This window comes from Megalops cyprinoides, chromosome 15, assembly GCF_013368585.1.
Source record: "Megalops cyprinoides isolate fMegCyp1 chromosome 15, fMegCyp1.pri, whole genome shotgun sequence".
In the NCBI taxonomy this organism is placed as follows: Eukaryota; Metazoa; Chordata; class Actinopteri; order Elopiformes; family Megalopidae; genus Megalops; species Megalops cyprinoides.
Window position 1 is genome coordinate 14,001,462 of NC_050597.1, and position 16,778 is coordinate 14,018,239.

The 16,778-nt window shown below is 39.4% G+C and overlaps 1 protein-coding gene across 1 annotated transcript; it reads left to right on the forward strand.

Moving 5' to 3' along the window:
• Window positions 1-286: 286 nt before the first annotated feature.
• Window positions 287-14,468, forward strand: hcrtr2 (hypocretin (orexin) receptor 2). Its single transcript, XM_036547455.1, has 7 exons — window positions 287-506; window positions 7,194-7,372; window positions 9,236-9,479; window positions 11,850-11,965; window positions 12,405-12,625; window positions 13,930-14,051; window positions 14,299-14,468. Exons 1-7 carry the CDS (start codon window positions 287-289, stop codon window positions 14,466-14,468), a joined length of 1,272 nt encoding a protein of 423 aa, XP_036403348.1.
• The last annotated feature ends 2,310 nt before the right edge of the window (window positions 14,469-16,778 follow it).

Genomic DNA, 16,778 nt, shown 5'->3' on the forward strand with positions numbered 1-16,778 from the left:
AATCTACTTGATTAGATCTACAGGGGCACAATCACGTTCATTGTGATTCTCTCTCTCTCTCTCTCTCTCTCTCTCTCTCTCTCGAAACTTACTTGTCGGTGACTTGCAACAGATCAATGGTTTACAGTGCGCCCCCAGGACCGCATGAGGAAGGTGCGCTCCTAGCAAGCAGCTGTGTTGCTCCTACATTGAATGCGCAGCAGCATTTGCTCTCTAGACCATATTTGCCGGGCTTGGGAGGTTGAATGAGGATTTCAAAGCCTTCAGAATTTAAACATTTTGAACGATGTCTGGGATCACTGTCAATTATGCCTGCGAAGGTTGTTCATCTCTTACACAGGAGCTGAACTCCACCACGCAATCGCATCTATATCGACCAGTTGACGAGGATGATGAACTTCTTAAATACATCTGGAGGGAATACCTTCACCCCAAACAGTATGAATGGGTTTTGATTGCAGGGTATATCGTTGTTTTCTTCGTCTCTCTGATAGGAAACACCCTCGGTAAGTTTCAAACGTGTTTACAGCATAAGAAATCTCTAAGTGCCATGTAGGAATTTTTGTGAAAGAGACTATATATAATGTCCTCCGATATCCTGCCAACAAAATCTGCGAAATTCAAAACTGTTTTGGTTTTTCTTCATTCATCCCTCGCACTTGAGAGGGTAAGCTAAGAAAATTTAAAAAGCGTTCGTTTTCCTTGCTAACCCGCTGAAATCGTGGTGTCGACGAAATAAAAGTTACTTGTGGTTTATTATCTTTCTTTTATACTGATTCCGACATTCATTCAATGAATGGGAGCAAAAATGTAAGTTTTATTTAACCATTTTTTGAAACCATTGGCGTGATATATTGTAAATTGAATATTGCATCGTTTGCTTTGCAGTTGTAGTTCACTAATTATTGTATCCATCGTATGGAAAAATATAATAATATTCTTTTCTGTAAAGGACTTGTTGCGAAGGACAGCATTCAACAATAAACAAATATACAGTTGTATATTAGTTTATTAGATCAGAGGTCAGGGTCATATACCGTATTAAAGATGTATACCAGAACAAAAAAACTTAATGTCACTCGCAAATTCCTCGGCACATTGAAATTTTGAATGCACTGTGAGTGATTTAAAGCAGCCAGTGAGTTGTATCCGTGTGCTGTTGAAAGGGGGGTTGCAGTATTTGTCACGTTGACTTCATGGTAGCTTACATAGATTGAACATAAAAGCTGCGGTTGAAGGTGTACTGGATGACATAGCCTCCTCTGTGCGACTAACCGAAAATGTGTGACAGTGCTGTGCCCTGAAACACTGCCATATTTCACTATGCCGTATTCTAAACATTCTTTAGTTTGAACATTGTAATAGTCTACATTGCTGTTACATTGCACTCGTTTTTAAAAATTATATCGTTCTTGACGAACCATTTTATTTAACTTCACTGACGCAAAAGTATTCACTTTACATAAGATTACATAAAGCGTACATAAATGTACAGTTAGAATCAAGCAGATACTGTAGATCAGGTTTCAGGCTTTCAAGCCTTTCATTACAAGTTTGGACTGAAAAACTCCCCTTCCATTGGCCTTGTACCCAATACAGCAGCAGTTCAGTTCCTGTTGACATTACTTGTGTTTGTGTTGATGTTGTGTTTCTTAGTGACAAAATCATGTTAAATCTAATGGCTGCTTCTTGTACAATATGTTTTCTTTGTGACATTGGGCTGTGCTGTCATCTGCAGGGCATGACTCTGTCTCATTGCAGCAGATTTGCTGTATTTCCCCACTTTGTCATTGAGCTTTCCTGTTAGGTTGTTTTCCAGCTGAAAGCTTTAGAGGAATAATTGAACCCACTCCACCATACCATCTGGGCACAGCTGGACAGTAGGGAGAGTCCTTTAGTGTCTTGGCTGGTTCTCTCCTTGCCCAGCCTGCCAATTTACACCGCTCTAGTCTGCACTATGATTGGAATGACATCACAGATTTGCAGCATACGTGCTTATTAACCCTGTCTAGCTGAACGTGTTTCTCTGTGACGCGGAGAGCTTTGAATCATGGCATAGCAGCAGGTAGGCATCCAGTGCTATGATTGCTGTCGTTTCTGTGTGCATCTGGATTGCATAGCCAAGGGTCAGAAGAGCAGCACTATCTGTCATGAGGGTTTGAGCCAAAAGCTGATCAAAGTGCTACCCAGGTTTTCCTGACTATAAGCTCTGAGTCATAGTGGAAGAAGCAGATCCATTCACAGTTATCCCCTGGCAGTGAACAGCGTCTCTTAAACCATCTCTGCAGTGTCTCCTATCCAGTGTAACCTGTGTAACTGTGTTCTGTGTAACCGTGTTCACCCCAAGCTCAACATGCTGCTACCTTTTTCCCATTTTATTATGTCTTATTAATCAGAAAGATGTCAGATGACAGGTGATGACAGGTGTCCCCACCATTGGCTTCTTTTACCCCACCTGGCTATTCTGTCTTCTTTGGGTTGTGCTGTCATTGTACTGTTTTATTTCATTATGGAATCTTTAATCACTGACTATTTGTGTAAATAAACAAATACTCATTTGTGTTTGACGCTACAAACATGCCTGAAATTGTAACTGCACGGCGGATTAATCTAAACATAGATTGCAGGGTCTGAGTCACATATCATAGATGTAACCATATGGTGGAGAGGTCTTCTTTTTAAATCAGTCATGTTAGTAGGAAGAGAGTATTGTATGGCAGTCTCATTCATTTGGGGAAAGGACAAGGGAAGTAATTGGTTTACTTTTATGCATGTGGTCATGCTTACCACAATCTACATTAGTAAGCTTTTTCCCAAAGGAAAACTGTACATGTAAATGTGAAAATTACTTGTGCAGCCCAAAATCCATAATATTAAAATGTAATCCTGGAGAAGCTGTCTTTTTTTTTCAGAAGCAACCTTTCAGATCTATAAATCATTATAAGTTTAACAATTTTCCTTGTATTGTAAGATTTGTTTGGTGGATTGGTATGGGAAGATTGTGAAGTCAGTATGGCAGAATGGGTTGCTCAACAAGGCTGTTGGAGCATGTGCTTTATGATTGACAAGACAGGGGCACTTGTAGTGAAATCAGATGAATTCCAAGGTTTGTTGGAAAACAATTTTTTATCACATTCTTCTCATGATGGTGGATCAGATGCAGAGAAACTGCGGACACTGGGTGGAGCCCCCTTGGAGAGGCCACTTGCAGTGTACACAAGTTTAGATGGCTTATTTGTTTGCCATGTTAATTGAGGATCTAGATAGCTAGTGTAGTGAAGCTGATGTATGGAATGTCTTTTTCTGAACCTGACCATTCAACTAGGACCCCCTTTATACCTTTTACTTTCTGAGGTGTTAGTGATGATTTGTGATTGACTGACACCTGGTGGACATGAAATATACCTGAAAAGGTATATAAGACATTGGCCAGACCCACCATTTTGAGATTTTTGCATATTTAGATTTTTTTTTGAAGATTTCCTCTTCTCTTTCTGTTGGGTCTACTAAGGGACCCAGCCCTCAACACATGGTGAGTGTTTCCTTTGTCTGCTGAACAGGAAATTGGGGCCTGAAATACAGAACTAAATATGCTGGGCAAGTTGCTCTAGATAAGGGTGTCTGGTAAAAAAGATGATAAAAAAAACAAGATTAATTAATTGACTGTGTGTGTGTGTGTGTGTATGTGTGTGACACAAATGAAGAAATGGCTTCAACTTTGTGTTATTTACGCCATGTCTTCTCTGTGCCATGTCCTCTACAAGCCAAGTCATCTAAGTCCTCTCTGTGCATATCATTAGAACTGTTATGACAGATAATGCAGCTCAAGAGGACAATAGTGAACATTACTGAATTGATCGCATAGGTATAAAACTTGCTTTGCAACATTCATCAAAGGCTTATTTCACTTGCAAATTCTTCAATACCCCACTGCTATTCAGTAAAAACAGTCTGCCTTGGCAAAATGGAGGCTGGATTGACTACAAAGTTTGCCAATTTTTTTGTGGGTTTAGGACTTTAATCGTTATGATTCTGTTTGCAAACGTGCCCCATACAGCAGATATATTGATTTTTTTTGCTGCCCTTGTTAGCTCAACAGCTTCCCAGCAGCTGATATTCAAGTGTTGTGTGACTGGCTATAAAGTATGGAGTCTGAAACATCTTAATAAAACAGAACCTTTCCATTTTATAGCATAACCCAGTCAGGTATGTTGCATTGTGCAATTTGGTACATTGAGTTGTCCAATTGGGCATGTCTCCTCTTGTGATTTGGGTGTGTTGTGCTAATTGGGTGGAGTTCTCTATTTTAGGGACTGTTTTTTCTATTCTTTGTCTCCTTCACACAGCCTTTTGTGGAAACGTCAATTGGATATGTTATGCTTGTCTCACCACGACAACCTGTACTCATGCAAGAGCGCTGAGGTGAAGTGAATGCTTCAACCAAAACACTCACACATCAACAGCAAATATTTTTCACTCTGCAAATCCATCAGCACTCTGCAGTGAGCTAAGTGCCTATTGCAGGATGGGTGTGGCTTTAATAATGACATCCAAGCAACCTGCAAGTACCTGACAAGTCGCAGGGTGCCTGAGTGCAGCGAGACAAGCAATACCCACCCCTTTCCCCAGCAGTACAAGGACAATTTGTCTTGCCACTTTGGGTTCCTTGTCATCATTGTGTGATAACACGCTGGTCTGGAGAGCTCAGCATGAGCTCAATGCCAATGCTTTAGCCACTGAGCTGCTTAGGAGCTATTTAGCGACAATTAATAGGCAATCAACAGGCACATGTTCATGTGTTTAGACTCATCAGAGTGTACTGACCCATTTTGCACTTACAGGACATTGTACAGATCCATTTTGCTCCATTTTGCACTTATCTTCTAACATGTCTATCGCCCCTGCAGTTTGCTGTAGGAATTTCACTCACCCCACCTTGGCACTGCTGAGCAAATACTGAGGTTATGCGAAGAGACAAGCTTAATACTGTACAGCTAGTCATTCTAAACTGAGTGACAAAGGGGAGAAAGCATAATGAAAATACAAAAAAGGGAAAAAAATGATGATTATTTCAGTAGGGCAGCAAATTAATTGAACCAAATGGACAGTGCAACATGTGGAGCTGAACAGCACAACATACCAGATCATGCAATATGTACAATATGGCCTTTATAATTAGCACAGAAATTGTGCCACTATGATGTAACATTCTGCATATGGACAGCCTGTAATGTACTTCAAATGTATTGCTCTCTATTTCGTGTGTTGTTTGGCTGGTTGGTACATTGATTGACCGTTGCATACTCAGTGCTCACTATAAAGTATACAGTTTTTCTACCTCAATTGATTAGCTTACATTTCATTAAGGAATGTGTTGTATGTTTTATGTCAGTTCTTCCAGCATGTACAAGGCCACTACACTGCTCTTTTACTTCAGCATGTTCTGTGTGAGGCATCATGAAGACTTAAACCACAGGAAGAGAAGATGTAAAGCTCTGTAAACATTGTCATGAGCACCACTTATTGTGTGAGCAAGTGTGAATTTCCCTCAGTTCCCAGTTGTTTGAAATGGTATTTTGCCATTTTCTGTTTTTTTTGTTTGTTTGTTTCCATTGCCATATTAAATGTCAACTTATTCTCAAATCAGTTATACTTACTTTTATTATTCCCTTGTTAGATTGCACAGTTCAAACAAGCAAACTGAAACTTTGGAAAAGTGAAAGATTCTCTTCACTTGTCTGAAGGACAACTGTTTCAGAATCTTAATGCCAAGGCATGCACAACAGGAATATTTTAGGAAGGAGTACTATAAGTAATGTTCTTATAGTACAATTCTGCAATGTAAAATTGATTGAAATTTGAGAAGAAAAGTGTTATACTGTTTAAAAAAACAAGTATAGTTTATTTAAGAAATGTGAAATATACAGATTGAAAAAATCATTTTGACACAAAATAGGAGAGACTGACAGCACCAACACACCCACAGCACTTTCCAGTCCTTAGGAATCCAGATTTCTTCATAATATAATTTGGTACAAACCTACCAGTTAATTTAATGGTGCTCGTCAATAATGTGATTACGACAGTGTAAAACTGTGCACACCTTCTGGTAACCACATAGCTTATAAGCAGAGAATCCCAGACCTGTGTTTCCTACTATTCTTTCCATGGCTTTTACTTCTTAAAGGCTTTCTTATTATCTTCTAACAAATTACTGCAGAATTTCCTACATTATTATATTGTTTTAGCAAACAGAAGCCTTGAATGTCATATCACACAATGAGAAAACTAAATTATATGTTTTTAAACAATCCGAGCAATGACATCTTGTCATTACTGCAAAAACATTGTCTGTCATTCATTCCTAATAGTCCTAGCTGAGGAAAACTGCCAGTGTCGTTGTTATCAAGATAACTATTGTTTTAATAACATCTGTATTTTTAATTGCAAAATGCGCAGATACCAGCTGGTGGATGACAATGTCTGCTAACCTACATTTTCTGTTTTATCTCTGTGCTGGTGCTCTCTCCAACCACTGAATAGAACTTCGTTCCCAATCTTTGCTTAAACGACTGCAGTGAGTGTAGAGCATTAATTTGCTTTCCATATTCACTGAACATTGAATGCTTTACTGTGAGCACACAATGTGTACCTTTTTTGCTTGGGGAAGGTGAGAAGCATGAGCACAATGTTATTTCAGGTTAAGTAAGGGTTGCCATCTTCAAAGTGTCCTGAGAAATTACCTTCATTTTGCATACAGTGACTCTGGGGAGGCTTCCATTCCAAAGTCTTTATTCATAAGGCATTTATAATACACTGGAGTTCAAAGAGTGATTTCTGAAGCTCCAGCTCATACTCATACTAGGTTCCTTCACTACTGACCTGAACTTCTCATTAAATGCACTGGAACACAAGCACAAAGGACACCACACACTCCCTGGATGATTTAATATATATGTTGTTGAAAAGGAGAGATTTCATGTATGTATGTGTATTCATGTATCAGTGGGCCAAAAGTGCAAATGTGAAAAATTACAAAGATAAGAAAATTCTGTAAATAACAAGATTGATTTTTTTTCCTGTAATTCCTGTTCTTTTTCGTAGCTCTTTTGATATTATTCAGTTTTTCATAAACTGGATGAATATAACATACACATATCAATGACCATGTTGCCTCTGTGCTGTGGTTCCAGTTTGCTTTGCTGTGTGGAAGAATCACCACATGAGGACAGTGACAAACTACTTCATTGTGAATCTCTCCTTCGCCGATGTCCTGGTTACTATCACATGTCTGCCAGCGAGCCTGGTGGTGGACATCACAGAGACCTGGTTCTTTGGGAACACACTGTGCAAAGTGTTGCCTTATTTGCAGGTATGTATTTTCTGTCACACCCCTCACTTGCAAAACTGTGCTGAGATGATAAATGTATACCAAATACTTAGTGTTTGTAAGTACTGTTAAGTACTGTTAACAGCAAACCTTCATACGACCCAGTAATCCAATGCTGTTAAATCTGTGTGCTTGCTGTTATTATCTGCTTCTGTACAGATACTATTAAAAACAACAGGTTACCCAATTATGGATAGAGTCACTAGTCAAGTGCATGTAACAAGAGCAATCTATGTGAGGCCAAAAATAATAATAATAAAAAAAACAGCTGCACAGTGAACGATCTAAGACATGGACACACATTTCCTGGCCATCTGATCCAGAGTCAGATCCAGAGTCTGATCCTTAGTTAACAAAACAGTTGACATGTTCATATTTAAATTTAACAAATATGTCCAGTTTTTAATACCAGTCTATAAATATTGATACAGGCTTTACAGTGTTTAAATTTCACAGTCTTCATAAGCATAGTTAATTGGCTTTGTAAGCCTTCTCTATCTGTGAACATCCTGAGTGAAATGTGTGTGATTAGTCTAGTGGGTACAGGAGGAGGCTTCAAAACTTTGGGGATCTTGGAGAAAATGTAGGAATGGAGCCCTTCTCCTTCATCTAAGCAAGCTGTCGCACGCTACATTCATACCATAAGTACAGTTCAGCTCCAAATACCCAGTTTCTGAGGTGAATGGAACTGAGGTAGCAAGATCCCTTTGAACTCAAGGCTCCAGGGCAGTTATACTACTTTTGCATTACGTAAATAAATCGGGGCAGATCTTCGTTCAAATTGTCTAAGCTACATAATGCAGTAACATGCCTTTGATGATGCCCCCTGGTGCATGGGGAGGCCTCAGGCAAAAGTCTCTCTCACCCACCCTTAGAACTGGACCCCACTGGGCCTCTCCATGTGAAATCAGAAATTTTTAAGGCAAATCCCTTTTAAGGTAAATTTCTTTTTAATGGCCCAGCATCCAGCAGAGACCAGACACTGAGAGCACTGAGTCAGGTCATGTGTCCTGAACAGCAGGTTCTTGCATTAAAATGTAGTCTAAATAAGAGATTGTGAGCAGGGCAGTAAGGTAGCTTTTGTTTTGTCAGCAGAATGAAACAATGTGTGGTAGCAATAATGAGGTATATCCTATGCACTAATGAAATTGGCTATTTGTACCAAGTGCAGTTAACCCCCATCTTGTGGCTGATTGCAGAAAAAGATGTGCTTCCTAAGCAGAAGGATTAAATGGAAGATATCTTTAAAGATTCTTGACGCAAGTTGCAATCCGTGGTGATGCATGTTATGCATACTGCATTGGATGGTGCATATTAAGGGGAGAGTTTGCCGGTCCCCCATGCTGAAAGAGCAGCAGGGGGGAGATGGGTTTGAAGTCTCGGTCTCTCAGTTAGCCCAGGGAAGCTGTTTCGCTTCACTGCTGTCTGTTACAATACACCGGTACACCAAGCCTGGAGCCTTGCCAGTAATTACCCAGAGCAGCATGAGGTGGCCTAAAATGGAAGATCATTTTTACAAGTGAGGAAATTGATGCTTGTTAGTCTGACTTTAATGATACCTCAGATGTTGTATGAGGGGAAGAATCATTGGACAACCAACCCCTTGACCTGGAGATGTTTGGCAGTAAATCACTTGCACTTTTTATTTATTGTAACCTGCTTGTAATGTTGTGGGCTCGGTTCCTATTCTTTTCAAACTCTTATACTCTTAATTTCATCAACGAAGTGTCTGCCTGATTGTCCTCATGACATGATACTTTCAACAGGTTACAGGTAGGTATGTCCTTGTTTGACAGTTTTTTTTTTACCTGATAACTCTGTGACCCTGTGTGACTGTGTCCACAGACAATCTCCGTCTCGGTATCGGTACTGACGCTGAGCTGCATTGCCCAGGACCGCTGGTACGCCATCTGCCACCCATTGATGTTCAAGAGCACAGCCAAACGGGCACGTAAAAGCATCATCCTCATCTGGGTGGTGTCCTGCATCATCATGATCCCCCAGGCCATAGTGATGGAGTGCAGTAGCCTGCTGCCAGAGCTTACCAATAAGACCAGCTTGTTTACCGTCTGTGATGAGCACTGGGGAGGTGAGATCCCTGCTGTAGATACACATCCACTAGATGGGCTTCTGGTCCCATCCTGATGTGCACGGTGTAACAGTACGGTTTTCCGTTTACTAAAGAGGCATTCATCTTGGTGTACTTAAAATTGAATTGAAATATATAACTTTACGTTACTGTCATTTAGCAAACACTCTTATCCACAGAGATTTACAGAGTTTTACATATTATCCATTTATACAGCTGGATATGTACTGGGCTAAGTGCCTTGCCCAAGGGTGCAAATGCAGAGCCCCAGCAGGGTGTTGAACCAGCAACCTTTCAGTTATGATCCTTGCACATTACCACTATGATATACTGCCACCCAATATATATATATATATATATATATATATATATATATATATATATAATACCAATCTGTTAGCTCCCCTGCTTGAGCCTGCTTAGTTTTAATTTGTGCATGGCATTAAGCACCCTTAATATTTTGTCATTACTATTAAGCTTCCTCTGTAGATAGCTAGCAAGCTTGTCTGTTGTTATTACCTGCTGGCAGGTCAAGTAGCTTGTTAACAACACTACCTCATTCATGGCACATTTATTATTTCAGAGTGTTTGACAATCCATTCAATTCACTAGAGAGTGACAATGTATTATTCTGATGCCAGAGCAAGTAAAAAATTTTAAAAATTAAAAGGGAAGTTCTTAATGCCTGGAATGATCAACTTCAATATTAATTTGTTTGGGGGGACCAAGGGAATGTAATTCTCTATTTTGCAACTTAATTTGGTTTTATAAGTGATATGAAGAAAAAGCTAGTTAGTTTGAAATACCACAGGTACAATGAAAACACCAAATAACATATGGGAAAAACAATAGCCCAATATTTGGAGTGTCTGTATTATCTATGATATTTTTATTTTCTTCAGAGGACTTTGGCTGCATGTAAATTGCAGTTGAGCTAGGTGCCATTGAAAAGCAGTAATATGAATCGTTTAGAATACTATGTGTAGAATAGTATGCATGCAAATTAAAGTTCACCTGCATTTTCATTTTCTGAAATAAAGGAATGAACCTATGTCTAAAGAGAAGTTTGTTTGAAAACACACAACATAAAACCTGTAAATGAAAGTGCTGTAAATACAGTGAGATTGTCCCATGTTGCTCTTTTAAAGACATGTCTCATCAAAAAGAAACAGGATCTAGAGACTAGACTAGATTGCCCATTTTGATCATAAAATATGTCTCTTAGCTCCAAAATGGTTCAGTCATCCGGGCATTCTGCAGGCTGTGCCCTACAGCTCAGACCTGAGTTTGAGTCTGAGCTGTGCTTGTTACTGACAATGACTCAGGGTCCATAGCGATGGAACAGAATTCGCTTCATTCCACTGCAGTAGGGTGGGTTTTATCCATGTTCTGCTTGTCTCTCTGCTGTGGCACCCTCTAGCAGCTTGTGAGGTGCCTTTGAATCACTTGTATAGTGTCAGTGGTTTATTCAAGTGTGAAAAGTACGAAAGTGCACACTGTGTGACTTACTAGTGTGAAAAACAGTCCTTGGCTGCATGAAAATGTGTCAGAGGATATAATTTGGCTAGCTTTAGTGCTCCTCCCTGAGCATAGATAGTGTGCAAAGAGACAAGCCTGTTAGCACAATTGGTGATCACAAAAATTGGGTGAACAAAAAGGGGTAAGAAAAATGTTTTCTCCTAGCTCTCCTTACATGTACTGACTGAAGGACTCCAGCCCCCAATATCCTGATGTCTCCATTATTGTGTGTTGATGTTAGGTGCATATACAATCAGGGCATTCACTAGGGTGATATTGTTCGTAACACCCATAACACCACAGTGGAGAAGCAAATGTCCCTTTGAACTGTACTACGGTAAAGAGAATGTCAAATGAGCCAATTAGTTTAGTTATTTTTTGCATCTGAATCTGGACACAAATGAGGATTTTAAATTCCACTTATCCCCAAACAGTCCATACCTTTGAAGTGGATAGTTGCTCCGGTGACCCCCTTTCCCCCACTCAAACATAGCATACATTCTACAGTCCATTTCCATCATGCTCCAAGCCTCCTGTTATTGCCTCTCATTTAAATTACATGAGCCTCCAATAAAAGTGGCAGGGTGTATCTATAGAGACCACACAGTGCATCCAGTCAGACACATAATTTGTCTGAATAATGAGGCTGAGCAATGAGGAGCTTATCTGTATATCTGTATATGTGTCTTTTTCTTTAAACATTTTCTTCAAGGTTATTATAAAATCAATAATTTTTCAAAAAAAATCACCACACAAGAGTTCAAGAACACAAATTAATAAATAATCCACTGTGTGGTTTGTCTCATGCAAGATGTTTCTGAATGTAATATCGTTCTGTTCTTTGGTTTGCAGCTGAAATCTACCCCAAGGTCTATCACACATGCTTTTTCATCGTCACTTACTTTGCTCCATTGTGTCTGATGGTGTTGGCTTACATCCAGATATTTCATAAACTCTGGTGTCAACAGGTATGTAGACTTATCTTTCACAGGACAACAGTCCCAATTGCTAATGACAAAAAATCTCATCACCTACGTCTTAACGATGATTTTACCTAGTAGCTTGGGAGGGGAATTATGCTGATTTAGTGTCTCTTGTTTTATCACAAAAGCTGGCATGGCTGAGATGCAAAATGAGGAGGATTATCTGATCACATCTTTGGATTAAAAATTGAGTCATTAATTCAGCAAAGCATACCCATGTTTTCAGTGCTCTAGCCACCTCCCAACTGTTCTGCAGTACTCTATAATACCAACAGCCTGTCCTTGGAGGACAAATCGGACGTCCTTTGCCTAAGATCATGATAAGGATTTCATTCTCTGCCTCACCAGCTGTGCAATTAAAAAAGAAGAATAATTTGCATACATGTGATGGGGTTTCACTGTGTGAGTCATGCTCTGGTGACAGATTCCAGGTACATCCACTGTGCTGCAGAGGAAGTGGAAGTCTCTGCAGTGTTCAGCGCAGGCAAGTGGAACAGGCGAGTCAGTCAAGGTCCGAACCAGCACCGTGTCAGCCGAGATCAAGCAGGTGCGGGCCAGGCGGAAGACTGCCCGCATGCTGATGGTGGTCCTGTTGGTCTTTGCTCTCTGCTACTTACCCATCAGCGTACTCAACATCATGAAAAGGTACCAATACTCAGGGCATAGTCAAGGGTGCCAGGTGGTAGCAGACAATGGAAAAGGATACTGGGACTGCCATCTTAAGTCTATAGAAAGATCGACCTAAGCATCTGACCACTTATTTCAGTCTTAACAGTTTAACTGCTGTCTTGGCCAGGACTTCCTTGTCATTTTGAATATGTATTTTGAATATCCAATTTTTATCATCTGTAATTTATAACCTATCATATCAACTATCCTCAGATTTTCAGTTCTAGGAAGGTATTCTCAAGTCATGAGGAGTCCATGTCAGTGTTCCCAACTGTTGGTGTCTTATGAGCAATCTCAAGATCAAAAACTTACACCTAGCCTAAGGTTTATTCCTACAATTTGCAATGCTGTTGCAAGTACTGTTTTCATTATGAGAATTTTTAATACTGGCCTAGAACTCTACCCAGTGTAATTCTAATCCAATCTAATCACTCAATCAAAAAATAACAAGAAACACACAGATATCCATAATAATTATTCATAATGCAACTTTCTCAACAGCAGAATTGTCACAGAGCACCTCCTGGAGTGAATTACAAAAAAAGCAAGGCAGAATGACACAGCATGACATTCTGTTGTCAAAATGGCATTCGCAGTGACTTTTCATTTCAAATACAGTATGGCACACACTTGTCGTTTTGCCTTAAAGTTGAACGGTACTTGAAGTACATGTTTGTTAGTGGATCTACAGGCCTGCATTTGTCTGAACTGCTGAATACTGGTCTTTATGTAATAATAAAAGGGCATAAAAATTCCAAGTAACAGACCCACATTAGTGCAATTAAGTGAAGTAAAAACAGAATTAGCTGATCCATTTTAAATGGTGACACTTGTTAATAATACAAAATCATCAACAATGGGTTCAGAATGGTTAAAAAAAAGCAAAAAAAAAGGGTAAAAAACAATCACAAATATCCCCTAATGTGTGCACATAATTACAATGATCACACTTCTGTCACTGCCCATTGCCACAATATCCAGTTTTATTACAGACTTTCCAAAGTCATTGTTCATTCTGCTCATTCTATCCCCATCTACTGCTTTCTCATTTCCCACTTCTTTGTGTGCTTTGTCTTTTCCCATTTCACATAAAGTGTTTTTTCCTGAATTTGAATGGCCTCAGTGAAACTTTGACATGAAAGAAAATTCAAACACATTTATAAGTAATGGGAGAGGAAGTAGTTTCCCCTGATATTGAAACTTTTTATTATGTTTGACTGGTTTACGTCACTCTGCTGAGACCATCTGAGATTGGAGTCTGTATTGCTTCCTCATTTCAGGGTCTTTGGAGCATTCAAGAGCACCAACAACAGAGAGAGTGTCTACGCCTGGTTCACATTCTCTCATTGGCTTATATATGCCAACAGCGCTGCCAATCCCATAATTTACAATTTTCTCAGTGGTGAGTTTTGCGAACAGCAACAAGATATCTGTTGTCAGTTTATGAAGCATATACCTCCATCTGCTGGACCCAGCTCTATATTACAACAGTATTCAATTGATGCATAGCCAGTTTACAGTCTCAACATATGACATGTTGTTAATTTCTCAAATGTGTGCTGCCATTTAGTCTTAATGAATAATTAACATGTTGAGTACAGTATGAGTAAATATGAGTAAAATGGATTTTTTCTTCTGTTTGTTCACAGGGAAGTTTCGAGAGGAGTTTAAGGCTGCATTTTCATGCCGCTATTTTGGGGTAACTCAGGACAAAGAGGAAAGGATCAGGGGCAGGACGAGCACAGACAGCCGCAAATCACTGTCAACACAAGTCATTCACTTCGACAATGTCTCCCGGATATCTGACCAGGTGGTTTAATACAATCCATTAAGGATACACTACTAAGATCCCATATAGAGGAACATTATCAGTGTGGACTACCGTACTGCCCATGGTGGGAAGAAGACTGGTTTTGAATAGACATAACTGTATGTATGGAAAGAACCGCAGATGGACTACTGGGAAGGAAATGTGTATTGAATATGTGCAGTTGTCTTATGCTTGTTCTGTCCTATTATAAGGGAAATCCTTGGTTCTGAACCTACCAAAAAGAGACTATTAATTTTTTCTTGTTCTTCATAGAGGAGATCCACTTTTTGAGCAGGATGCTACATTTGGATCCCCCCTCAGAAGTCCCTCATTGTCTGGAGACTTAGGATCAAATATTGCAGAAAGGAACTGTGAATAAGATTCCAGACTTGGGAACTTGAATCGAATGTAACGTGAACAGAATGTATCAAGGCAGTACAACTACCTAACTACTGTCTTCTTGTGGTAAAATGCAACTGAGTAAGCGACTGAGTCAGTGAGTGAAAGAGTGATTGAGGAATTCCACTGTTGCTAGAGCTTGGTCCGCCAACTTCAGGAACAAGTTATATGAAGTGCTTTGTACTACAGCCCTGGGCAAACCTCAGAGAATGATGTATCTCAGAGAGCCAGAGACAAAAGCAATGGGGGAAGGTCACTCTGTTTTCTGGAATAGAACTTATCCCTCACTTGGACTGGAGTGTTCCTGAAGTTTTTATTTATTTATGTATTTATTCCCGAGGTCACAGTGAAAAGTGCAGCTTGTTCTGTATTATATTGAACATTTCTCGCCTTTGTGTAACATTTCTATATGGTGACTTATTTTTGTAGTATGCCTATGTAATGCTGCTTCTGTGCTGTTGGCAACATTTGATTAAGAGCTTTCTCGTGAGCATCATTGGTATGTTGTTAGTACACTTTAGAGGGCAGGGGATTACTGCTCTAAATCAGGTCCATTTTGGAAAGGTGTTAAGTTTTCTCTTTTGGATGTGTATGTGCTATGTCATTCCTCACTCCTTTTACACATGGCATTTGATTTCTAGCCTAACACCTTCTGGCATATCACTTTGGTGGTAAACAACATGTAAGAAATTTTTGTATTTCACATTGTTAAAATGCTCTCCATTTCTGCCCAAGAAATAGATATTGTATCTGCTCTAATCTACAAGTCCCAGCAGACAAACACACTGGTCAGAATTGTTTGAGGAAAATCAGTTATTTATTGTTGAAAATGTGATGACCAAAAAAAAAGGAGGGCAAAATTGTGCTTTCTGCATGTGTTACTCCATTTGTCACGGTAAATTATCTCAATGGTAAATGCTGGGAATTGTAGACTAGTTCAGGGTGAAATTACAAATGCACTTGTGCCTTTTCATTATACATTTTCATCATACAAATAATGCAGTGAACCTTTTCACAAAACTGCATTTTTCAGACTCACAGTGGAGATGCAGTGGACTACTTTGTTCTCAGAGGAGTCCTGTTACAATTTTAACAGAACTTGTTTTAAAACAATCGTTTTGGGAGACGACTGGCAGTTTAACGCCTCAAATCCGCTTGGGTTTCAGGTATTTCACAGTATCTGCATTTTGAGTGCAAAAAGATACACATTCAATACCGTGGGGATGTACTGTATGAAAATACTCTCAGCGCAGGACCAGACAGTCAAACCAGAAGAGGGAGCTATTATCACAGTGTGCTTCGCATTTTTATTATTTCTTATATCTGAACAACAACACACGCACAAACTCCACTGGCTGTAGATAACTTGTGTTCTCATTCTTCGTCTTCTCTGTTTTGTTTGCATTTGTGTCAAGTTGAAAATAGTATCTGGGTTGTTGGAAAGCTACCGATTGCATTGTATTTATTGTATTGTGTAGATTTAAACGACAGTTGCTTGTTAGAGATCATTTTTAAGATTTTGAATGTTCTTTCAATAAAGTGTTTTCCATTTTTGTGGACAGATCAGTGCTCAGTCATGTCTGGATAATGTTTACACAGAGACTTGTAAATTATTGTGTTTTTGAGTGCAATAAATCTGAGGTAACTGCTGCTTTGGTGAAAGCCACTGAAAATCCAGGGATTACCAGGGATGATTTCCGTTTTATTCTGACTATGCGTTTTTGGTTGGAAATTTTACCTTAACTGGTTTACTTCTAAATATATCAAACCAAATAATCTTCACCTTTTCACGAAAAGGCAAAATAATCAACTCTAATCCTCCCAACCCCACCCCACCACCACATACACATAGGCGTACATGTTTATTTGTAAGATACAAGTATCATTGACAAATACACATATACACTTTGACAACTGCGT

Bases quoted from the DNA above. Each gene is read 5' to 3' on its own strand.
- hcrtr2 (XM_036547455.1), top strand. From the start codon at position 287: ATGTCTGGGATCACTGTCAATTATGCCTGCGAAGGTTGTTCATCTCTT. The intron at 507-7,193 runs GTAAGTTTCAAA...CTGTGGTTCCAG, and splicing joins TCTGATAGGAAACACCCTCG to TTTGCTTTGCTGTGTGGAAG. The intron at 7,373-9,235 runs GTATGTATTTTC...CTGTGTCCACAG, and splicing joins AAGTGTTGCCTTATTTGCAG to ACAATCTCCGTCTCGGTATC.